Source organism: Parasteatoda tepidariorum, chromosome 8, assembly GCF_982258835.1.
Source record: "Parasteatoda tepidariorum strain Cologne lab strain chromosome 8, Ptep-v5.0, whole genome shotgun sequence".
In the NCBI taxonomy this organism is placed as follows: domain Eukaryota; kingdom Metazoa; phylum Arthropoda; class Arachnida; order Araneae; family Theridiidae; genus Parasteatoda; species Parasteatoda tepidariorum.
The window spans coordinates 19,944,847-19,970,626 of record NC_141762.1 but is presented as its reverse complement, the minus strand read 5'-3'; the positions used below and the strand labels follow the sequence as shown (position 1 = coordinate 19,970,626).

The window sequence follows — 25,780 nt, the reverse complement described above, 5'->3', positions numbered from 1 at the left end:
CTCAAGATTGAATTGAATTGACAGAGTAATATTTGAAAAATAATACGTATTTACAGATGTTTAATTATCAATAGAAATATTAGTGAATCGTTTACAAAAAATAAACAAACAAAATACATTTCAAAAAGAACTTACTCATCAAGAAGTTTTTGAAGAAAAAGAATAAATAAAAGAACACTGACAAGAAAGAGAAATCTTGTGAACATACCTCCCGAGTGTAATGGAGCATGATCCCAATTCAACATACTTCACTAAACACAGAATACCCTCATTACAAACGGTTTCATGGAGAGTACATCAACAAGGAAAAAAAAAGTTAGAACAAATGGAGTTTCAAAATGAAAGCAAAATGGCGCTAAAATAAAAAGCGACAAAAAGGCTTTACAGCAAGTGTCAAATCGACCAATGCAATTCTAACCGTCTTTCGAGTTTTTCTAACAACAAAAGTGATTCGAGATGGACAATAAAAACAAAAAGTCAAAATCAATTGGAGGAAAACATGAAGAAGATTAAGTTGGAAAAAGTATATAATCCCTTAGTTTAAAAAAAATGAAATGTTGTAAGCAGAAAATGGATATAAAAGTTATAAGAGAAAGCTAAGCCTAAACGTAAGAAAAAAGAATTTAATTGTTACCATTTATCAGATGGATTGAGATCCAGCCAGATGCGTGTTTCTAAAATTATTATATGGAACATATTATTTTAGCAACATTCACCTGCTGTTTAAAACCTTTCTTATGGGTGAACACGAAAAAAAGTCTTTTTTTTCTTTCTTTTTTTTATCAGATGTGTGCTGCTAAAATTATTATTTAAATTATAGCGTGAAAAATAGAGTTCGATTTAAAATATCTATATTAAGTGAGCAAAAAATAATCTTATTTTTTTTAAAATTAGATGTGAGTTGCTAAAATTATTATGCGGAAAATAGAGATTTTAAATAACTGTATTGGGCGAACAGGAAAAATATCGTGGAAAAGCGAATAGTGGAAGAACTGAAAAAAAAGGGGGATAGAGCGTTATTAAAAATTTTTTATAATTTTTTTTAATTAAAACAGATTTGAAGAAATATTTGCATTGTTATCTATTTAAAGTACTATTTATGAAGTATGTCGATAATTAATTATTATTTTTCAAACTGATCTGAATTAAAATAGTCTTTGTTTCCCCCAATAAAATGGTAAATTTTTTTTAATAATATATTTTGACGTAAAATAATATTTAACGAAATATTGACATTGGTCTTTTTAAGACATTAATCATGAGGGACATTATTAATTAAGGAAACAGTGAACATTCAAAACAAAAAAGTGAAATTTTTATTAAATACTATTCAGATTTTGACAAAACATTGGTAGAATTAATAATTAAAGTCTGTGTTCAAAGTTATAGAAAAAAAAATAATTAGTTTTGAAGTTATAACTGAAAGTATGGTTTCTAATTGTTAATAATTAAGAGGACCCTGCAAATGAATTTCAATATTTTGAATAAAATTTTACCGTGGTACATTGTTTATAGGTATTTAAGTAAATTTAGGTGGATATGGTAGCCGCATAAAGTTATTACATACCTAGAGAAATTTCTTATTTTCTTTTCATCAAAAATTTTTTCGAAAAACATATTTCAATTATATTTATTCAATCATTAAAAAACTAAACTTAGGTATTTTATTTTCTCACTGTCGTTGAACAGCCGAGCCAATTTTGGGTTTAAGACTACTAATGTTCAATCCCGTAGACTTGTAATATTAAACCAAATCCAGAAGAGAAGGGAACTCCAGGATCAAGTATTTCATAACCGTCGTTGAACAGTCGACCAAATGTTTCGGGTTTACAACTATTAATGTTAAACTCCTAAGCCTTGTAATTTTGAACCCAATCCAGAAGACAATGGAACTCCTGGTTCAAGTATTGAGAAACATTTGCCTCCTTGGAGGACTTTTTGATGGAATCAACCCATATTTGCGTTATATGGAGAGGAAAATCACGAAAATGTTCCCTCGTTAGCTTGATGGCATGGGAATTCTAACCCATGATCGATCTACCAATGAGGATATTTTACGTCTTCACTGTGGTCGGTGCGAACCGGATGCGGTATTCGTATCGAACAGCTATCGCTGGAATTTGAACCCGGTTCTTCTCATTGGAAAGCGAAGGCTCTATCCCCTGAGCTATCACGGCTCTGAATCAAGTATTGAGAGAAATCTGCCTTCTCAGAGGATTTTTTTTTTATGGAATTAACCTACATTTGCGTTACGTGGAGCGGAGAACCACGAAAACCTCCCACCGTTACCTTGGAGGCAAGAGGACTCTAATCCATGATCCGTCTTCCACTGAGGATGTTTTACGTCAGCACTGTAGTCGGTGCAAGCCGGGTGCGGTATTCGTATTGACAAGCAATATCTGGTTCATCTCATTGGAAAACGAACGGTCTATTTTTTGAGCCACCACGGCACAAACTTTAAGTATTCAGTTAATCAGATTAACTTAAAAGTAAACAAGGCACACCAAAGAGTATCTGAAAATTTTTTCATAGTAGCAAAACAAAAACTGACGCGCAAGGAATTTTTTAAAAGTATCAGAATGTTAAAAAAATTCCAAAACGTGAAAAATAAAAACTTTTTCAACGAGAACTGCATATTAATATATAGATCTTCAAAAATTCAAACCTTTTTTTAATTCGATAAGGAAAACTCCGATTTGAACAAGATTGGTTTCATATTACTTAGTAAAATGTAAATTTCTTTAATATCTCAAAAACCAAATAATGGAATTTTTAGGAGTTTTTCTCATTCTGAATGTTCATTGTCCCCTTTATAGTTTTTAAACCGATCTTAATCACAGGAACTTCTTTTTCCAAACCTTTTTACTTCATCATCCATTTTTTTATTAAAATAATTTAATTTTTGAAAAACAACCCTTTTTTTGATTTTTCGAACTGTCAGCTTTTTAAAACACAAGTTATAAGAGACGTGCTTATTTCTGCGCATTAAATAAATCATAAAAAAAAAACGCCATTTTCCTTCTCGCACTTTCTTCGAAAATTACTGAGAAAAAAGTGGTAGAGATGAAATTACGTTTAACTCACACAGTCACAAAAGTTCCAATTTTCGAACGCTTTGTCGAAGGAAGATTTTGTTGCCACGGGTTCTCTGCCAGGAATAAGAAAAGTATTCCAACCCCCCAGAAAATTCCGGACACGTAGCGCTGTCGCTGCTGTCACAATCTTATGGCAGAACCCCCTGCGGAGAGAAGTTCTTTAAAAGCGAAATATCATTTTTCTTTGCTCGACAGGGGAAGACTTTTCCAAAAATATGGAAGAATTGCACCCTAATTTAAAAGGGAAGAATGCTGTTACATTTCTGCCTTGCAACGTAACTACTTCTCTTCAGTTATTTATTATTTGTTTAGGGTGACATTCATAATCAGTGAACTTCTATATGCGGATATTTTGGCTACTTTTATTAAAAGCATTTTCCTATTTTTACGGAATAAATGAGCGACAGAGGAAATTTTAAGAATTCTTTATCTTGACGGAAGTTACTGTTGAAAAATAGGGAATATTTCACGAGAAGGTTAGGTTTTAATGAAAAAGAACTATTATTATTACCGTTAAAAGAACGTGAAATTGACAGAAATAATTTTAAATAAAAACACAAACTCCGACAAAATAAATAATCAAGCCTATTTTAAATTAAGGTTGATGGCGATGTTGTATTCACCTGTTCTGTTAGGAAATATGTTGGAATTAGTTTTTTGTATTTTAATTAAAATTAAAGTCCATTTAATTAAAATATACCTAAAATTCTTTATTGAATGAGCAGATTTAGGTCCATGGATTTAGTTCCTCATTCTATTAAGTTGAAATTTAAACCTAATTATTTTTCTCGATTACTATTGCAATTTCATCCAAAAACTTGTTTTGAAATTCTTATTTAAGTTTCGGTTACTATAAATGCTTTTTTCAAGTTTTTGCGAATGGCGTGAAAAACTAAATTCTAAATTTTGCTTTAAGATTTTAAATAATTATTTTGTATGTATTATTTAAATTGTATCCGTTATTTGCACTTAAATTTTCATGAAATCTATGACAAAAGTAAATACGTATATCATAAATTTTACTTTATAAAAAAGCAAAGGAAATCTAATTTTAATTAAGGTTTGAAATTAGGAAATATTTTTATCATATATTGCTGCATAATATTATGTGATTGCTTTATGATATTATAAGTGAACAACAATTAGCAAAGGAAATCTAATTTTAATTAAGGTTTGAAATTAGGAAATGTTTTTATCATATATTGCTGCATAATATTATGCGATTGCTTTATGATATTACTAGGGGGCTTCGCAGTTCCATTGCATATTGCTTCGCAATCTTATAAAAACATTTTAACAAATTTAAATTTTAAAATAAAAATGCCAGATATTGAAATCAATTACTTAATGAAATTTATACACTTCTCTGCCCCCTTCACAATTTGATTATCTTTTCTTCATGTAGCTGAGAAATTTGGAGCTGTAGCAGAGAATATATCTCAATAAGAAATGCTTTCCCGTTTAGAATTCCGGCATTCATTTCTCTGACGTCTGCCAGAGATATTTCGACGCCTGATAGCAGGCATTTTATTTAGGCAGCAGGCACTAAATAAATAAAAATAGAACTAAATAACTAAGATATCGTTTTAAATCTCAAATCAAAATAATTGTTTGTAGAAAGTTTGTTTTGGTTTGAATATTCGCACGTTTGTTTTGGTTTGAATATTCGCACGATGCCATTGCCATTCTATTGTAACGAAACAAAAAATTTATCATGAAACTAAAAATTTATCAAAGGAACTAAAGATATTGAATTCTTTTTTTAAGAAATTCAGTTCCGTTTTTTTTTATCCACTCTTATTTTTGTTTATCAATCTATTAATTCAGAAATGTTTTAAATCAAACGATGCTTACGGAAACAATGCTTATGCGAACCACCCGAAAAATGATTTGCTGAATTCTCATTGGTTGAAACTAAATTATTAATTTTATTAATTAATTAAAGGAAATTTTCATAATTTAAGACCTTATTGCACATCTACATAACAATACCTTTAAAACGACACCTTATTTGTTTAATTCTGTTGCGTAGTTTGGGAGTTTTTAGCGAGACAAAATATTGCTAGCCTATTAATATATAGATACTAGCTGACCCGGCAAACGTTGTTTTGCTATATGAATTATTTCTAGAGTATGAAAATATATTTTATTTATTATAAGTGCTTGCGTATGTGGTATATGAGTGGAAGAGCCATGGAGCGCGGTGAACGATGACGGAATGTGAAAATAACAACACACCAAATAATAATTTTTTAAATTTATGTCAACTTTTTTTAATAAATTATATATACAACGAATTCTGAAAATATTAGTCAACAATATTAATCTCTTAGTGCAATGGAGTGTACTATATTTTTTGTCATTCCATCTCCAGCTAACACAAATAAACTGGATGATTTGCCCACTCGAGAGCATGCCACGTATAATTGTCCGTGTGAAAAGCATGGTGTGCTCGAATCTAAGACACAAACAGGCATTGTTTGGCCTTTTCATTGCAAATGCCAATCTAGGGGAACTGAATGCGTTTAAATTGAATTGGCACATATGTGGGTATAATAGAGATTCGTGGAAGTAACATACTTTCACCCCGGAATTTGTCATTTAAAATAATGACTTCGATAACGTTGTTCATTAATTTTTTAACGACTAATCGCTTGCGTTGCACAGCCGTGGTGGGTTCAAATTACGAAGCAAAATAACTGGAGATCCAAATTTGAGTACTAAATTATGCGGTGGTATGCCTGGTAAATCCAATGAGTTTAAAAACTCTGTTGGAAAATTTGCAGCTTCAATGGGATCGCAAGCTGCATCAACGGATTTGTATGTCACCACGTTACCTAGCAATAACTGTTGTATCTTCAGATTCAATTCTTTGACGCCCACATTTTTTACTGCTAAGATCGCCCTTTCAGCCAACCACTCATGATGAATGTATTTCGTGTGTATATCGGGAAATATTAGGTTAATGAGAGCATCTTGTAAATCAATGATTGTGTAGAAATCGTCCGATAATTTTATGCATCCAGTCTGATCTTTAGTAGTTTTTCCATCACCGATATCTAACAATTGTTTTGAGAATGTTTCAGCAGATGGATCATAAAGCATTTGGACTCGCATATTTACTTTTAGTTGAACTTTTTCAACATTACGCTACAGTGGAGATGATTTCAAGCAGGAATTGATCTCATGATCGTACGTTGAACGCGGAATGACGGGAAGTGCTTATCTGAAATCACCTGAAAGGAGTAATAGAGTGCTGCCAAATAATTTGTCATTGTTTTTTTATATCTTTTAATGTCCTGTTCAACGCCTCAAGCGAATGTTTGTGTGTCATAGTGCATTCTTCCCAGATGATAATTTTACAGTGTTTCAACACTGTGGCCATAGACGATTGCTTTTTAATGTTGCACACTGCATCTGGGTTGTTTTGAATATTTAGTTGCAGCTTAAATACTGAATGAGCTGTTCTGCCTCCATCCAATAAAGTTGCCGCAATGCCAGATGATGCAACGGCCAACGCGATGCCATTATTTGATCATATTTCAGCTAGAATTTGCGAAATAATAAATGTTTTACCAGTTTCACCTGGTGCATCCAATAAAAAATCCACCTTGTCCTGTCGAAACTGCGAGCATAATGTGGTCATAAATGTTCCTTTGTTCCTCATTCATTAGTGGAATATTGCGAGTAACAATCGCTGCCATTTCTATCGTATTGTATTGAAGGTCACGATTCATGTCAGTGTTTAATAAATCAGATGCACTTCGATTTCGAATCAGATGCTTTCGATGGATGCAGAATAGTAGACGAATTTGCTTTGCAGTACAGTTCAATGCTGCTTCAGCAATCATACATTCCTACTGGTTGTCGTCTTCCAGCAAGCCGAATGCAAGGCATGCATTTTTATACGTTGGATGCTGATGTCCATTGACTTCACGTATATCTTGAAATGACAATGAGCCGGTGACATTAACCAACAACAGTCGAAAATAAAAGCACTCAGTCTGCCTTGTATTGACTTTAAATACTCTCCCCAAGGCGTTTGATTCGAATAAACCGGGACAGGCATCAACCGGCGTGCCTTGCTCGCGGGGTATCCATTTTTTTTGTTTGAGACCATGTGAAATAGTGTGGTACTTCTGAGTAGAGTAATGTCCGTGCAAAGGCACCAAAAGCATCCACACGATTACACAATTAAAAAAAAAATTCTGTGAGTGTAGTTTTTGGTGGATTTATAGCTCTGTCAATCGCTGTCTCGCTCGTGAAATATACGCTCTGACCGTTTTCAAGATGGACGGCTAAATGAATAACGGTTGGATCCCGTTCATGAATTGGGAATACAAAGATGCGCCAAACAGCTTCATTGGAGCTGATGCACCGGCCAATTTGGTACAGCGTTATTTCGTCGTTGTTATTCACTGGAAGAGCAGTCACATTGGTATTTTCAACTCGAAATACTGCCATGCTTGCAAATATATTTGATGCTCTTCTTTTAAGGGCGAGCATAAGTATTAGAGTTTAATATGACTTGTTGCAACGTGCGTGAATATTGTTTTTTAATTGTTATGTTTCTATGTCTAGCTTGGATTGGAATACGATGAAATAAAGATATATTTAAAATATACGTTAAATCTGTCCAAAAAATGAAAAAAAATTAGTTATAAACCTATTCTCATACCTACTGAATATACATATAAAATTTCATCAAAATCGATCCAGCCGTTTAGGAGGAGTTTAACCACTAAAACTGTGACAAGAGATTTTTATATATATAGATTGCACATCTACATAACAATACCTTTAAAACGACACCTTATTTGCTTAATTCTGTTGCGTAGTTTGGGAGTTTTTAGCGAGACAAAATATTGCTAGCCTATTAATATATAGATAAGTGAACAACAATTATATTTTTAAGTCATTAATTTGGAACAATATTCGAAACTTACAACGTAATTATGACAGAGAATGATATTAAGAAAGGCTGATAAATAAATGCCAAAATAACTCTTATTAAATTTGTGCCGGCAGTAAAAAATATCTGTATCTTCTTTATATTCGTATATTAATCATTATATTAAATAATTTATCTACCCAATGAAAATTCATGAAACGGTCATCATCATCACCCAAAGATTAATGTTTGTTGTTATTTAAAGACGAAATTTTTTAATTTTTTTTATCCCATATTCATAAATTTTAAATAAATTTTATAATAAAAGAATTTTATCCTTTGTTTATGTTTAAAGTAACTATAACAGTTCAATTACCCGAAATTTTTTTTTCTTTACAAGTTTTATTTCTTTTTTCTTACTTTCTTATTTCTTGAACTTTCCTCTCTTTTACTCTTTTATTTTAATTACTTCACCTAAGAGATTTAAGTTTCGATAATAGCATTATTTGTTCAATGTTCTGTTTAAAAGTTATCTGATAGCGCAAAAAATGAAACGCCATATATCAGATTTTTTTTGGTGATCTATTAGTTAGAATTTGTATAGGTTGTGTTATAAGATTACAGCAGACAAAATAAAGTAATTGGTAATACTATACTTTTTCAAGTATTTCTTTTTCTCTCTTGCTATTTATAGACTTTTGCTTAAAAGTCGCAGAAAACAGTTCATTATGAAATGCTAAAAAACATTTCACATTTAATACTTAAACATAAGTTACGGATAATAAAAACTTGTATTTATACTTTTTAAAATAAGCTTAAAATTTTATGTAATTGAAGAAAATGAATATAAGAATATAAAAAGTAAGAGATTGTTTTTTATCTGAATTTTTTATGTGTACGTATAGATATTTTATTTTGAAGAACTTCCAGAACTAAGAAGTTTATTATTCCACAAGTTAAAAATTCCGTAACAAATTACGTTAAAAAATACCGGCTCTCAGGATGCCGTTACTTTTTACCACAAAAACCATTTTTACCGTAACAGGTTACTGAACAAAAATCTGATAAACCGTAATTTTTACAGTAATAATTACAGTCAATGACTCACTCTAATTACATATATATTGCTGCAAAAATTAATGTATAATATTTTACCGTAAAAATAGATTTTACGATGAAATAGATTTTACGAATGGTGTATCCAATGTGCCGGTACTTCATACCGTAAATTGATCCGGAATTTTTTGCGGCATACATTCAGTAAAATATAAAGAAATGTTTGAATCACAGTTTTTTTTTTTTTTTTTAAGTACGTGTTTAAAATTACCACAACTTATGTGTATATATAACTATACTTATATATATAACTATACTTATATATATACTAATGTGTAAATATAACAAAGAAATTCTTATCTAAGATAAAAGTTAAAAAATATGCCTTAAAGTGAAGAATATGAGTTATAATTTGATAAGATGCTTATAAAAATTTCAACTCTTTACGAACCAATAAGTTTTTTTTTAAATGCAGCAGTTAGCATATGTTTAAATTTTTAAATCAAAATCACAAAAAAGAAGCAAGGGCTTGTCAGCCCCTCAGGGGGCAGGTACTTTTCACCGTAAAATCCATTTTTGCCAGGACATATTAAGGGGAAAAATCTGATACACTGTAATTTTTACAGTAATAATTACCATAAAATCACTGAATCATTAATTAAACTAATTAAAAAATATTACTGTATAAGCTACGGTATAATATTTTACGGCTAGATTGGATTTCATGGTAAAATGGAATTCACGGATGGTGCTCTCAAAGTGCCGGCACTTTATACAGTAATTTGAATCGAAATTTTTTACAGTGTAGAACCATACATTTATCTCTCTTTTATCAAACGCTTTTCCCTTTCTTTTGGAGTTGTTCCATTGGTGCATAATAAAGAAAAGCTGCGCTTTTATTTGCTATTATTTACCAAAGAAAAATGTTTTTATTCATTAATATGTTCTTCTGAAAAGCTACATTTTAAAAGTATGTAAGAATAAAACTAATGAAATGAAGAAAGTGAGAATTTCATTAAAATTGACTCATATTAAAGTTACCGCCAATACAAATAATTACTCTATAACTCTATACTATTTGTAATATTTAATTAAAGTAAAAGAAAATATCATTTAAAAAAGCTAAATTTACTTGATTCAAATGAAAATAATTTACAAAGGTCAAACTAAGGTTTTACTTTTTTTCTCACCAAAATATAGAAAAATATTGGTTGAGTGAATCGCTCTTTATAAGATATATTAATTATTTTAAAATGCGATAAGTAACAATTAATTATTAAGTTATCGTTGAACTATACACAAGTTAATTCTTGAACTATAATATCGGTATTTTGAACAGTATAATAGTGTAAATTTTTTGGAACCTAAATTAATTAAATGATTAATGTGATTAAATATTGTTCTCGTTCAAGTTGACACACCGCATAGCGTAAACAAGTTTAAAAATGAATTAATTTGCATAATAATATGGTTCAAACTTACAGCATAAGTGAACGATATTATGGTTCAGCTCTTTCAAAAATTTTCAATATCTTTGATTCCTTATATTTTTTGATTTTGTTTTCCTTTCGTTCAAAATTTGGAAGTTATTTTTAAGATAAGAAATAAACGCTGCTAAATGAGTAATACGCAGAAACTGTTGAAGTTTTTTTCGCTTTCAGAAGTTCTGAAAACCTCTTAAGCTTTTAAAAAAACATTAGGGTATAAAAAATATCAGACGCTCGATAACAGGGTCTCATTCACAAGACTCACCACACATGATTAAGGAAAATTATTGGAACATCGGGTACAAATTTAACTTTGATAACGTCTAAACTTCTTTCACCCCTGTAGCAGGAACTCACCTTGATTATCTGGAATGTTATTTGATTCATGTAAATGCCAATTCCTTAGTAATATGAATTCCCAATTCTGCATAGCACTTGGAAATGCATCTTAGCCAGATGTATTGTTTTTTCTATTTTTCCTTCGGGAAAATGCTTTTTCGGCTTTTTCTTTTTCAAATCTATTTTGTTTTTCTCATTTCCGCACGGTGAAAGTCATGAGAATTGGTGCCTCTTTTTGTGTGCTCAAACCATCTCGATTTTATACACCTTAACAATTTTTAAAGCTAATAAAGTTATTACGTTATTAAACGTTGTTAAAGTTAAGTAGAAAAAAATCCAAAAACCTTCCAGCAGAAATATTTTTTTTTTAAACGTCTATTCATGTTTTCTCAGTAACTAATGTTTCTGATAAGTTCGAAATATTTCTGAAGTTTTTCTTATATGTTTGAATGATTTCTGAAATACTTTGAAATAACTTCTCATGTAGGAATGCTTCAAAAATAAAACCTTAGAAATACTCCACACGAAGAATTTTTTTCTCAAAATTATAATTCTAAAACATTTTTGTGAGTAGTTTTTAAACTAATTTGTGACATAATTGTGACATTTCGAGATGACAGTATGACGATATGACTCTCACTATAACTACGGCTAGGTAAGTAAAATTATAGTTTTTACGATACCAGAAATATCAGATCAAATAACAGTTCCAAAGTAACGGAGCTCCTTTCAGAACTAATATAGTCAGTTACAATTACACAACATTGAAAAATATAAAATTTTTAAATATCTCCTTTTTTGTTTTAGTTGTTCAAGTCTGTTTAGACATTCATGAAGGCGAGATATTTTGATCAAAGAAAACTGCATTTTTGCTGACACAACCGAGTTTCAAACCTTACAATTGCTAATCTGTAAAATACCTTTGAAAATAACAAGATAATTTTTAAAATAAATCTAGTTCTGGAACAGATCCAAAATATCTGTTACATAAAATATTAGCCATCTCTAACTTCCATTGGAATAAAGGAATTTTTACAATTCAAAGCAATAATTCTTGCCTTTATAACTATTAGAATAAAACCATTATTCTTACTGAAGTAGACACCGTAAATCTTATTTGAAATTGTGATATTGCAATTTTATGCCGAATCATTTCTCAAAACGGTTGACTTTGTTAAATGTCAGATAAACTAACAAACGTTGGAATAATTTATCTAAGTTTCTTTTTCTTATTTCTCATTTCAACATTTAGCAATTTTTCATTTATTTCATTCATTAATTCACTTTTCAGCAAGCTACAATAGCTACTATAAATAAAATAAATACTATAAATAGAATAATAAATTTCCAAAAATTCTGTATTTACTAACTGAATAGATAAAGCATTAATTCACATCCTTTATATTAATTTGATATAAGTTATATTCTGTTTATTATAAGGAACATTATGTAATAAACTTTTTGTATTACAAATAGCTTAGCGTTAAAAGGAATCTCTTCTGATAATTATAAAATAATAATTTGATTTTAATAACTAGTAATTGCAATAAAAACAAATAAAAATTTACTTAATTAATAAATTAAATAGATAAATAAATTAATTAAATAAATAAATACATTAATTAAATAAAAAAATTAATTAATTAATCATTTAATTGAATAAATAAAATTAAATGAATAAATTAATTAAATAAGTAAATAAATTAAATTAATAAATAAATCGAAATATTTTTTTTAAATCTCTAAATTGGGTACTTGTAAGTGACATCATCGTAGGTCAATCTTGTCATTTGTCAATTCAGAAGCCAATCAAATTCGAAACATTCGTGACGTTGCTTACAGGAATCCAATTAAATCTGATTTAAGTCACGTGGTTAGGCATAATCACTTCGCTTCTTTTCGAGTTGCAAAACTCGATTCTTTCAGAGTGCAAAAGAACATTGAATATTGCGTTTATGTAAACATTTTTACCTTGTTGGAATGTGCAATGACTTCAATACCAAGTAAAGCTTTATGCCGTGAACATTTGAAACGCTATTGTAATGTTTTATTGTTTCCTTCATTCCATCAATATATTTCGAAACTATAAACGCAAAATTTTATACAATGATTGCTCTAAATATTTCAGGAAAATCTTCGTTTTGGTGTTTCGGAAAATAAATAATGTGATCACAAGTCATTTTAATATCATTTGTAACATAAAAAGTATATAAACTTTCAGAAATATTTTTGAAGCAGGCATAATTAGTATGTTTTGTACCATGTGTGTAATAACCGTATGAATTAAGTTTAAAATGAATGGGAGTGAAGTATTTAAGTACATTAGTCTAACAGAGTAATTCGAGTCCCACACGAGGCTCTGGATATTTCCTCGTATTTGCATATCAAATCTTGATAACTGGAATTGGATTGCTCATTTAATTCTAAGATTGCTTTGGGAATATGAGAATGCTATGGGATGAATTAAGTATTTGGCTTCCAATTTTAATCATATTTGTAGTAACTGTGGACGAATTTAAATAAGAAAAGGTATAAGGAATTGTAAAAATGCACTTAATATTGAACTTGATCTTTGCTTAGAAAAAAAGTTATAGTGCAGATTTTAATTAATCGAATTAGATTAATCGAAAGGATTCAATCTTTCTTCATCTCTTAGATTTAAAAAAAAATTCTGCAGGACATAGTGAATACTACACTGAGAGAAAAAAGTATGAATTTCATTTGAATTTTAGTTTGAGAAAATACAAATTTATACAATAACAACTAAATTTTTACATACATTTTCTTTTCTATATTCAGGTAGAAATAAATTTTTTTCCGACCAGTTGGCCTTTGGAAGATAACTAAATAAAACTTCATCACTATTAATAAAATAAAGTGAAAAATGGCTGCGAAAATTTTATTTACAAAATGGATTTTAACAAAATATGTTTTGATCCTGTGACTAGTATTTATAAGTTTAAAAATTACAGAAATGTGAACTATATACCTAAGCTGCACAGTAACTTTTACTCATAGCTCGAAGGTACTGATCTCTAATTTAAAACATTTGATGTGTTTTTTAATATTTTAGAGAAATGTAACCATCAAAAGTTCATTTGAAAGATAATTAAATTTACAGGCTTTGAAAATCTGTTGATTAATACCAAAAAACATATGGTAAGGAAAAAGAAATTTCATAAATAAAGGAAATTCCCCTTTATTAATAAATTATATAATTGTTTGAAACAATCAGATAAAGTAAATAGTAATATTTACTGTCATCTTATAAGGAATCCTATCCTTTTTATTAATAATAGTATTTTATTAAGGTTAGAAATTGATCTATCCAAATATTCATAATTCTTAATAAAAATAATCTTACTTTAGTTCATAAATTTGTAATTCCGTATTCCTTACATTTTCGTGATCATTCCAAATAGGCCACTCTCGACAAGTCTAACTTTCGATTGGTCTATAGTGGTTGAACACAATAAGTACAATCACTCAAGTGGAAATCCCCATTCAGCAAATGAGATATATAATTATCTCCATGTTTATTTTAAAGAAGACAAAAATTATTGAATTCAGAACAATTTACTGTTAATTCAGAGCAAATCTCGGAGATCCAAAAGATGCATTCTTTCATGAGATTTCGTTAACAATATAGTAGATACAAAAAGAAATATAAGATGTTTACTACTCAAAGCACTTATGTTTTCTCATTAACTCGGATGTATTTATAATTTATGTAAAGCTTGCAAAAAATACAGAAAATCAATCAACAAAACATTCATTAATGTGAGATTAAGATGTGCTTCGATTGTAAATAGAACAATTAACGTTTGAAACTCTTCTTTTCGGGCAAAACCTATCCCAAAGTAGATTTAATTTTGACTAGGCTGAACTAGATCTTTAGAACCGGGTTTTCCTTTAACTTTGTTGTTGCAATGCAGCCTGGTTTAACTTCGTGGTTTAAATCAAGTTTAAATTAAAATTAAACATCATTCTGATAATAACTGCGCTGACTTAAACACTTGCCCCTATAAGAGCAGGATGTTACGTCAAACTATTAAATCCTTTTATTTTTAATGAAATAAACAAGCAAACAAACTAATCGGTTCTTAAATGTTTGTGATTCTATGAACTTCCGATTACATATGCGTTCTTGAGTAAGACGTGTTTCAAGTTTACAAGTGAAAGCATACACTCTTAAAAAAGTTCAAAGTTTTGATTATGGTCAGTCAAAAATTGTTCCAGTCACTAACCATAAAAATAAATTTATTCCCGTCAAACTATCCTGACCCTAAAAATACAGATCTTCTCGTAAATGCTTAACTAAAATATATGCCCACTGACCTAACATTAACTCGATACTCGTAAAAAGTGTCTCCAGCTCGGGCCTTGAAGTTGTGTTTGAGATTCATTCGCTTTGTTGTCTAAACAAGGCGAACCGTTGAACGTGGGGAATAAGTAAAGTGCTGCCATCTGTCAAGGACTAAAAGAGTTGCATGCTCGTTGTTTATGGGAACCAATGTAGAAGTGGTACCAGAGTGGTGTTCTTTCGTACCGGCAGGGATCGAATCTTGACCTTTATGTTCATTGCCTGATGCTGTTGAGTAGACAATAGAAAAGGGTGTCTGTATACCCTGGATTGTATTAGGAAGCTTTATATAATAAAAGTATAAATTAACGGTCAGCTCTACTAATTTTGATGAAGCTCATTACGATAACGGGGTAAAAACTTTTTTCTCATAATGGTCTGAAATCATAAATTAACGTTCAAATTTCTGAATTTAATGCAAAATTTTCAAAGTGTATCGGAGTAGGCATCTACAAAATACTTGAAACTGACTGATACATGCCTAGCAATTGAGTGTTATTTCGAAACTTAAAAACAATATCTTTCAATCACGGAGAAAAAATTCTGGTAAAATTTCCGTACTAAACTGTAATAACCTTTCAGACTGTAATACCCTTTTAATTCTATAAAGAAAAAAGAAAAAATAACTATGCGGTAATTATTCTGGTTAATAATACCAAAATATAAGGTATTTAAACCCTTCATTCTGGTAAGTTATTCTGTTCTTAAGGTAACGGTTTATCGAAAGTACAGGTTCTCAAAATTAAAATTTATATCACCAGACATTTGGTAAAAATTAAAAAAACTGAAAAAATAAATTTAACCGTATTAATGGTTTTTAAGATATCATGACCAAATTATCAAATTTGACCCTATTTACCAAATTTTATCGCATATTGTGAAACTCTATTTTATTGTTCACTTTATCAAAATCATTACCAAGGTGCTTCAGTAAGAATTACAGAACTTTTTGGTGGTCCCATAGGATAAATTTTACTACAATCTGGTAGTTTTAATCATACTTTATTCTCAGTGATATCCCACTTTCAAATTATACAATAAAAGGGAACATCTTGCCTTGAAAAAAATTCTGAAAGATCCTAAACTCATCAGTAATTAATTCATTACAAATAATAAAATTACAATATATTAATTTTTATGCAGCATCATGATTAATTAATGCAAATAAACAACTAGACAAAGAAATGAGAATAGAGTATTCGAATACTCTTAAATGAGTTGGAAAAAAATCAATATGCTTAATTTTTTCCCCTCCAGGAATAAGATAGAAGTTTCTTATTTATTTAACCTAACATTCTTTTTTTTTATTGCGAAAGATCCTAGATTGGTTCAATTAGTTGAATCTATAATTTGATTTGCGACCCTTCCTTATTTTTCTAATTTGATCTCCAGTCTCCATTCACATCTGATAGTCTCTCTTATTAACAGAATTTATCATGTTTCAAATCTCCTGCATTTTCCCGGAATAGCTTTGTTTGCCGGGTCTCAAATAATTATTATCTGTTCATTTTCTTATTTGATTAATCCGGAATATTTGAATTTTACGTTTCATAATTTTCTGTTCAAACACTGTATATCAGTTGCATATTTACTTGTTAGTTGTACAAAGCCATTTATATTGTTGCATTTAATTAAAGTTTTTGCAAGAAATATTAAATAATTAGGTATTGTTACTCAGAAAAAAACCTGTTGTGTTTTGTTTTGTTATGTTTTTTCTCTCTCCAGTTTGTTGCGATACTAATTGATTTTGAAAACAATAAATCATAATCAAAGTGCACAATATTAGAAATTTCTTGGATAATATGATTAAATAACGATTTATTTATTTATTTTAATTTTATTATGTTTAAACAAAATGGTCAAATAATCATAAATAAGATGGTAATCAAACTGTAAACGGTCAAAAAAATCGGTTATTAACTGCTTTCACTTAATAGGGTTAAACACCAATTTTATAGCAATTTTATAGCAACAAGAATTTTATAGCACTAACTAAACCCACCTAATATAGCCCATTAGTTCCTTACAACTGCGTGCATATTATAGCCGAGAGGGCTAATCTACAAGTCACATGACCGACAAAACTGGAGTTCGAGTTTCAGCTTTGACACCACAATATTTTATTCATTCCCTTTAACTCGTGAAGTGTTCCCAGTGTCTTGTACTCCCAAATTTATAACCCTGGACTATTATAATATGATGCTTTCATTTACCCATAGATGGCAGCATTATAAGATGCTTAATTCAAATATGTCTAGTAATTCCCATCTCTTACGATATGTGAAACAACTAAATAAACTAATTAAACTTCCTTCCACGGTTCATTTGAAGAAACACAGCACAACCTAACTTTCATGCCCATTTTCGAACGAAAAACTTAGCTGCAATGTCCAATTAAATTTTATTTTTACGGGTTTGAAGCCATTCTAGTTGTAAATAGTTTAAAAAAAATCGTGTAGTTTAGTATTCATGGTTTTTTAAACAGACTAAATGTAAATGGTGTCAAAACCGTAAAAGTAAAAAAAAAGTTCTTTACTGTAAACTTTACGGTTTATCGCATATACAAACAACCACCGGTTACCGTAGTTTTAGAGTCAAAATTCTAACAGTGCAAAGTGTTTTTAAATTGTTAATAACACTGAAATATAATTTGATATAATATTTAACAACAAGCAACAATTAGAATAAAAAGTACTGAACTATAACCGATGTCCAACTATAATAAACGTTTAAATGATTGAGTATACAGTGCGCAAAATAGAAAAGCGAACAACTTAAATAATTTTTGATTTAATGATCGGATTTTCACGTACTAGGATTAATTGACGTAAGGGTCACACTTCACAAATAAAGATTAATTTTTGGAGACGATATTTCAAATTGCATAAATCAGACCCAAAAATCTACTTTCTCTGAATAAACATACATTTTTTGAATTCTTAATCAGTTGTGAAATCGGTAGTTGAGATATTCCACTCGAACTCTAATTCAGACTAAGGACTTTTCTGAGAATTGAACTTCGACTTAAGATTTAAACTCTATTAAAATGTTCACCGAATTCTCGGAAACTATCAATATTATTTCTATGCAAATATTAATATGTGTGCAATGTATCTATCACTACAAAAATATAATTCAAATTCCCTGGTATATAAGACATGTTAACTCGATTCTATGTTGGGGTAACTTTTCATAGATTAAGGTTGACATTGTAGATGACATACGCCCCACATTGGTGACCCGGACGTGATGTGAAAACGTCTACCTTGGCAAAATGCCCACTTCGATCTAAACACGCCTACTTCGATGGATGGTCCATATTGAACAGTTGACTTGCTACTTGTGACTGCGACATTATCCCCCTCCAGGCACTGTACCTACTCACTCTCGATCACACACAGCGTCAGCCTGCATACATTCGACTACTAATGGTAACACAGGAGCAACCACGACCGTGAACTTAATACAGCTCTCATGATCAACACTCAAAAGTACAGTGATATTAATACAGTTCTCCCGGCTTCTCACAAAACAGCAACGAATCAACTAGTGGTATCTATGCATCGAATTCTATCACAGCTATAATTCTGGTTATTATTATCTTATGTATAATGCTTATGCCTAGCATGTAGCATGCTTATGCTTGGAGGAATAAATTTATAAAAATATTGCAATCAAAAGAGATAAGTATTATAAAATGGTAGATGAAAACTCCTTATACAAAAATATTTGTGAATATAGTAAAAAATTAACCAAATTTTCTTCGTTTAATAAAAAAAGTTAGTGAAAAACATTAAGCCTAATTTTACGCATCGATTGATACAAATGATAAGTATGAAATCGGTACTCATAATAGAGTTCAAACTTCTATTACTATCGTCATTTGTTCGGGAATAAGAATTTTGTCAAAAGAATTAAATTTAATGTTATAACATCCATCAATGCAAATGATAAGTATAAAATAGGCCTTCATAATACCATCAAATTTGCATCACCATTTGTTTGAGGATATGAATTTCCACAAAAGCATTAAGTCTGAACTTACACATCGATTAATACAAACGATAAATATGAAATCAGTACTCATAATACCATTAAAACTTGTTTCACTATTGTTACGTGTTTAGGGATAGGGGTAAGAATTTCGTTAGAAGAATTAGGCCTAATGTTACACTTCTATGAATGCAAATAATAAGTAAAAAATTGGTTTTCATAACACCGTTAAAACCTGCTATCACTATTATAATTTGTTCGAGTATGCGAAGTTCGTCAAAAGCATTAGGCCTAATATTACAAATCGATTAACACAAATAAGTGATAAATCTGTATTCATAACACCGTTAAAACTTGCACCACTATCGCACTATTTTCCCTTGTTAAAAGATACGAATTTCGTCAAGAACGTCAGGCTAAATGTTACACATCGTTTAATGCAAATGATAAATATAAAATCGGTACTCATAATACGTTTTTCGTTTAAGTATCCATAATATGCTTCAGTACTCATGATCGATACTCATAATACGTTTGTTAGGTACTAATATTTTTTTTTTGTATAAGTTGAATCATAGTATCGTGCAATTTAAGATGGATTAACTTGGACGCTAGTATAGTTCAACCTGATGCAAAAATTATGATTTACATGCTTTGCCTGGAAGAAATATAAATATAGATATAGAAGAAAAAATACATTAAAATACAATAAAGTAAGCCATTCAATTATGTGACTCACCCATGACGTTTAGTTCTCTTTCTGCTTCTACTGATTGGAAAGAAGGCGCTTCGGCGGATACTTCGCAGCGGTATGTTCCTGTACTGTTGAGATCCACATTTCGAAGAAAAACTGACCTCCTCCCGGACTTTGACAGCTACAAAATAAAAACGGAGTACTACACTGTACAAAATGTCTGTTAAAATACCGCGAGAAAAATAAGAATCTATGTTAAATTACGTAAATTCTTGTTCAAACGCATATTTGCGATCGCAACGCTCAAATACGCCATCTGGTGAGAAGATTGGTTACATGTTTTGACTCTCCCCTCTCTTCCTCTTCTCAATTGTGCAGAAATGTACTACGATATTTTCCCTTTTAATATTTTTCATATTTAATTGTCAAAAATATTTTTTTAAATTTTTCCGACGCTTTCTCTTAGAACTATGTTCAATGTAGTTTTCTGTTCCATGATGTTACCTAACCTAAAAGATTTCAATCTATTTTAAAATCAAGACAGAAACTAACGTACTTCCTTCTCATATGACTCTCCACACGCTAATGGTAAAAGCATGTGAAATGTTGCCATAGGTAAAGAGTTCTGCTCTACGCCACCTGTAGACCACTTCGATAGCCAATAACTGAATTCTCGTTAAGAGATATCAGAAAATACCTGTTTTGATTTCTCTGTAGACTCTCTTTCAGATAATTTCTGTTATATTGTTTCAATGTAATGCCATTCTTAAAATAGGTAAAAAGTAGTCCATTTGGAAAGGTGGGCAAGCGTACCAAAGCTTCAACCGATAAGCGATTAAATTTCGAAGTGGCCGCTATTGGTCGAAAATGACATTACTACTTGTGGGAAACGTGATGGTAAATATCGATTTGCGTTGAAGCGATATTTTAAAATTTTCGAAAATGTTGACCTAAAACGAGTTACTTTTTGATTTTCTTTATTTTTATTTAATAATATACTTCTACTTTTATTATTGTCTCAAGATATATAACTATATTAATTTCCAAATTTGTTTTTTAACTTAATATTTCACATCTTTTTATTTAACTAAAAGAAATGTTTGTTCAATAGAAAACAATAATGTTATTTACTGAATTTCAAAAGGCACTGATGACAAGAAAAATAGTCAAAACACTACTGTTCAAATATTATAATGCATACGACTAAATAAATATCTCTTTTAATAGTTGAAAATGAAAATACTATTTACAATTCGCACAATTTTGTGATAATTTCTATTCAAGTCAAAGTCATGGAAATAAGACCTAATACTGATATTATGTAAATCTTTACAAGAATGAAGTAAGTCCACATGAGAAAACGAAATCTGTATTCAAAGTCAAGTTTTCACTAGCCGATACATATCGCCCTTCGCACACGTAGTGACGTCATTTTCGACGAATAGCGTGAATCGGCCATTTTGAAATTTAATAGCTGTATGTTAATTACCGTATGACGATATTGTCAAATTTTGACATGATATTTTTAGTGTTAAAAGTGCGTGTGTATATGTGTGATCCATTTGCATTTTCTTAAAAAATAAGTTCAGAAAGCTGAATGTACAGTGACCAATACATACATTATTATTAATAAAACTGTTTTCACAGAATGGAAGAGTGCGTTTTGATATTCTAAAGTGAATTTTTCGTTAGTATTCTTACATTTTACGATTCGATATTTAAATTTTTGATAAAGATCCATGATTTTCATTAAATTGATAAAATTCATAATTTTTAAAATTATCTATAAACGTAAAATTTTCTATGAATAAAAAAAATTTAGTCATTGAACACTTATAATTTTTTCTTCCAATTGTCTACTTGTGAAATCATCAATTCTTTAAAGTATTTATTTAAACTGAATTATGTTTCAGTATCATGCATTGAAATTAATAATGGTCTAAATTCTTATTTTTTTACACATTAATTATATTAAGCACAGGTGTAATACAGGTGTCCGCATCTTCCCAAGTGTAATTAGAAACAATAAGAAAAAAAAGCAATTTATTTATCAATGAATATGTTTAAATAAATATTTTAAAACAATACACACGAAAACAAAAAAAATTTTGTAGCGAAAACCATGAAATGTTTTCAGTGATAAAAATTCATTTGGAGGAAAACTTTTTATGTTATTTATAAGTACGCAATCAATACAGAAGTGTTATCTATTTTAACACAACAATCTGCCGTATTTTTAATAAAATATAACTTATAATTTTTAATGGTAATATAATATGTCATTTGTGCCAAATTCGATTGCTAATTCAAACATATCTCTAATCCAGAAAGAAAGACATATTTAAATTAAAGAAATTCTTTTAGAATCAAATGTGTTCTTCGCAATAATTATTACATTTTAACTTTACTTAAATTTAAATTTAAGTAATTTATACCTTTATATCAACCTTAAAGTAGACAAAATCTTTTAACGTGATATTTCATGACCTTAAAATTTATCTTTGTAAATTAAGAAATTTCTAGACTCGCTGCCGTCATGGGTATTCAACAACTAAATTTACCAATTTATTTTCTGTAGGCCATTGACTTTCTACTGTGATTTTCTATTGGCCATTTACGTCGTTACTTTTAGCTTGCTGTGCTTTAAGATTTTTTGTACCTGTTTTAACTTCTAAATTTTCCACTTGTTTTCAAGTTGGAGTATGGGCCCTATGGGCCTAATTTGCCATAGCCATTACCGTTACATATTTACAACTTGGATGTTCCATAGCCAAATTTATGAGCTCTGTGTATATAATTGCAATGAACTCGATGAGAAATGATCAAAGAACTAACACATAGTGTATAAGACAAAATAGCTCTCCATGGCCTTTTTTTTAACCCCTCACTAACCTTTACTGTTACCCACTTTTATGTAAGTAAAGCCCTTCATTTTTTTAAATATTTCTTGAAGTTGTTAGCAGATGGTGGCACAAATCATAAGTATAAAAATAACTTCCTCGTGACAGCTAAAAGTTAATGAAGTCCGTTGGAAATATACTTCCCACGGCCCATTAAAGGGTTAAAACTATATTTAATTTCTCACAACAATGCAATATCATACGTGCTCTGTAACACAACCTGGAGAAAAGAACCAAAACTAGAAACAAACAAATGATACATTTAATGAAATTAGTTACTATTTTCAACGAAAGAAAACGCTTAAGCTAAATTTCAGAACGAAGCGGAATAATGATTCATTAAAGCCAATTTGCAAGACTCAAGTCACGCAATAGTGATTATTATCAAGCTTTTTGGTGAGGTGAACAATTTGTATCTGTAGTGACGATTCTTTTGATTTAGAGAAAGCATTGTAAAAGAATGCGCATTGTAAAGTATGACATTTGGAATATGGCATTGATCTAATTCTAATGAGAAAGAAAAGTCTTTTATTTAAACATTTCTTGACAAAAGATAGATAAATAAATTAAAAAATTGTGATTGCCGCAAGGCGATCACAGGTTACCATTGGCATCGTTTTTTTTTTCTTGCTTGAACTCTAACCTTTGGGACCGCGTCAATCAATTTGGGACCCTCTTTATTTGTGATATTCACCTGAATTAGTATTGAAAACGATCCAGTATGAACTGTTGGTTAGAGTTTCAGATTCTTAATTAAAACAATGAAAACAAAAAAATATCGTTCAAATGATGAAATTCTCTTTTATTCACAACTCAAGAAGTATTTATGGGATATGTCTGGTCACATATCTCAAAAGTAAACTCACCTACTTAATGCATAACAAAATTTAAAAGTGAAAAAAAAGTATTCTAAAAAAATTATCAAATAGCAGCGGTCGCCAGAGCAACGCAAGCAATGACGACGCATGCGTACTGTTTACTATTACTCTTGAACACAGTTGAAAAGCATGATGATGTCCAAATAAAGCGCGTACGCCATCAAATTCAAAACAAGACAAGGCTTCGTGTACTAAACAATAGATTTCAGGCATCGTGTATAATGGGTTGTGGAAACTTATGTATAGAAGTTTGAATTTATTTAAAATTTGTCTTATAAAACTTTATTTTTATTGAGTTAAGTGTGAACAATATTTTTCATTTCGTATGGATAAAAATTTCCAAAAGGGGGATAAACTGGATAAATGATTAGAAAAACGATATTATCATTCAAAATTTTTTAAAGACTCTTAATGTTTATACTATTATAAATTGTAATTTTGTAGTTAGCTATTCAATTATCTCAAAAAAGAAAAAAAAAACATTATAGCATTTTGTTTACATTCTTCTTTTACATCTAATGCTAAACTTTTGCAGAACTTGGTATATTTCAAAATATCAATTATGCTTAATCTGTAAATATCATGTTACATTTATCGATTCAGATTACTTAAAAATAAAATTTTTAACAATGAATAATGAAATCACAAAAAATATATATTTTTTTAAAATTAATTATGTAGAAGTTTTAAAATCGGCTATGTAAAAATTACATCACTACGACTTTCTACAGTATTTTCGATAATAAATTCACTTTTTCATTATTTAACCTTGGCAAAAAATTATTGATCCTAAGATATGCGTTTTTTTTTAATGTGTTCACTAAGAAAGAATATACTTACCAGACAAAAATGTGGTACTATCAGAATATGGAATATGGTTTCTGACTTTATGGGAACACTAAAAAGCTTGATAATTTTTACCGAAGTACTTTGGAAAGGATTTTAATAAAATTAGCCATAAAATATTGTTTTTAAAATTTGATAATTTTATCATGATGCCTTAGAGCATGGTATAAAAACCATTCAAAACCATATCGATATTTAAACCATTCAACCAAACCACCATTAAATTTACTTTTCAGTTTTATACTTTTTACTAAAAGTACGGTTGTAAGAACTACAATTTTGAAAACTGGAATTTCCGGTAAACCGTTACCATATGAACGGAAACCGTTACCACATAAATGGTTTAAATATCGATAGATATTTTGTTTTTATTACTAGAAATTCTGTTGTTTTATTTTATCCGAAATATCTTTGCGGTAGAGTACGGTAATTTTATCATAATTCTTTCATGGTACTAGGTATACGGCAGGCGGTTATTAGGCTTTCTGACAAATGCCATGATAAAAAAGCACATGGAAATGTGTGTCATATGGCAAACTTGTGCTGGCTAGTATGGAAACCATTTTTTTTTTCAATAACCTTCAGTCTTCTATTGGATGGGTTTTAACCCGTAACAGGTTGAATCATTTTTTTAAGTTAAACTGCCAATAGTTTTTGACAGTGCCAAGATAGCTGTTAATATTATTTATTTCTCCATATTAATTATTTCTAATACTCAATAGATGGCGCTCTGCGCAGCAATGTAAAATCAGTTAGTTTCTACACAGTTTTCCTCCATAACACTGTAACATCATCATCATCATCCTTCTTGTTATTAAATATATTTTATGTTAAAGGCGTTTTGTAATGAATGAAACCCCGAGATCTGAAAGATCATATCACCGTATTTAATATTGGCGCACCAACCTGGAGCTAAGAATTTGATTAAAGGTGAGTGCACTTGATTTAAATAATGGATTCATACGATGATTTGAAAAATAAAAGAAAAACAATTCGCTCTTTAACAACTCGATTAATAACAAAGATTGAAAATTTGATGAATGATGATAATGTTGAAACTAAAGAAAAGATCGAAGAATTAATAGATTATAAGGAACAGTTAATTGATAAAAATAAAAGTTTGAAAGCAATAAATAATCGAATTGAACCACTAATTGAAAGTGAGGAAATAGAAAATGAAATTACTGGAATTGAAGAATATTCGGAAAAAATAATAAAGTGGCAATCTCGAATCGCAA

At 29.8% G+C, this 25,780-nt stretch overlaps 1 protein-coding gene across 3 annotated transcripts in view; it reads right to left on the bottom strand.

Moving 5' to 3' along the window:
* LOC107450310 (cell adhesion molecule 1) overlaps window positions 1–25,780 on the bottom strand; it is a 191,721-nt gene that overhangs the window by 46,834 nt on the left and 119,107 nt on the right. For all 3 annotated transcript variants that reach the window (XR_015428656.1, XM_016066071.4, XM_016066072.4), the window contains exon 3: window positions 19,964–20,099. Coding sequence is in view for 2 of the 3 variants with exons in the window: in XM_016066071.4 (XP_015921557.2) it covers window positions 19,964–20,099 (136 nt within the window). In the remaining variant the exon portion in view is untranslated. The remainder of the gene's footprint in view (window positions 1–19,963; window positions 20,100–25,780) is intronic.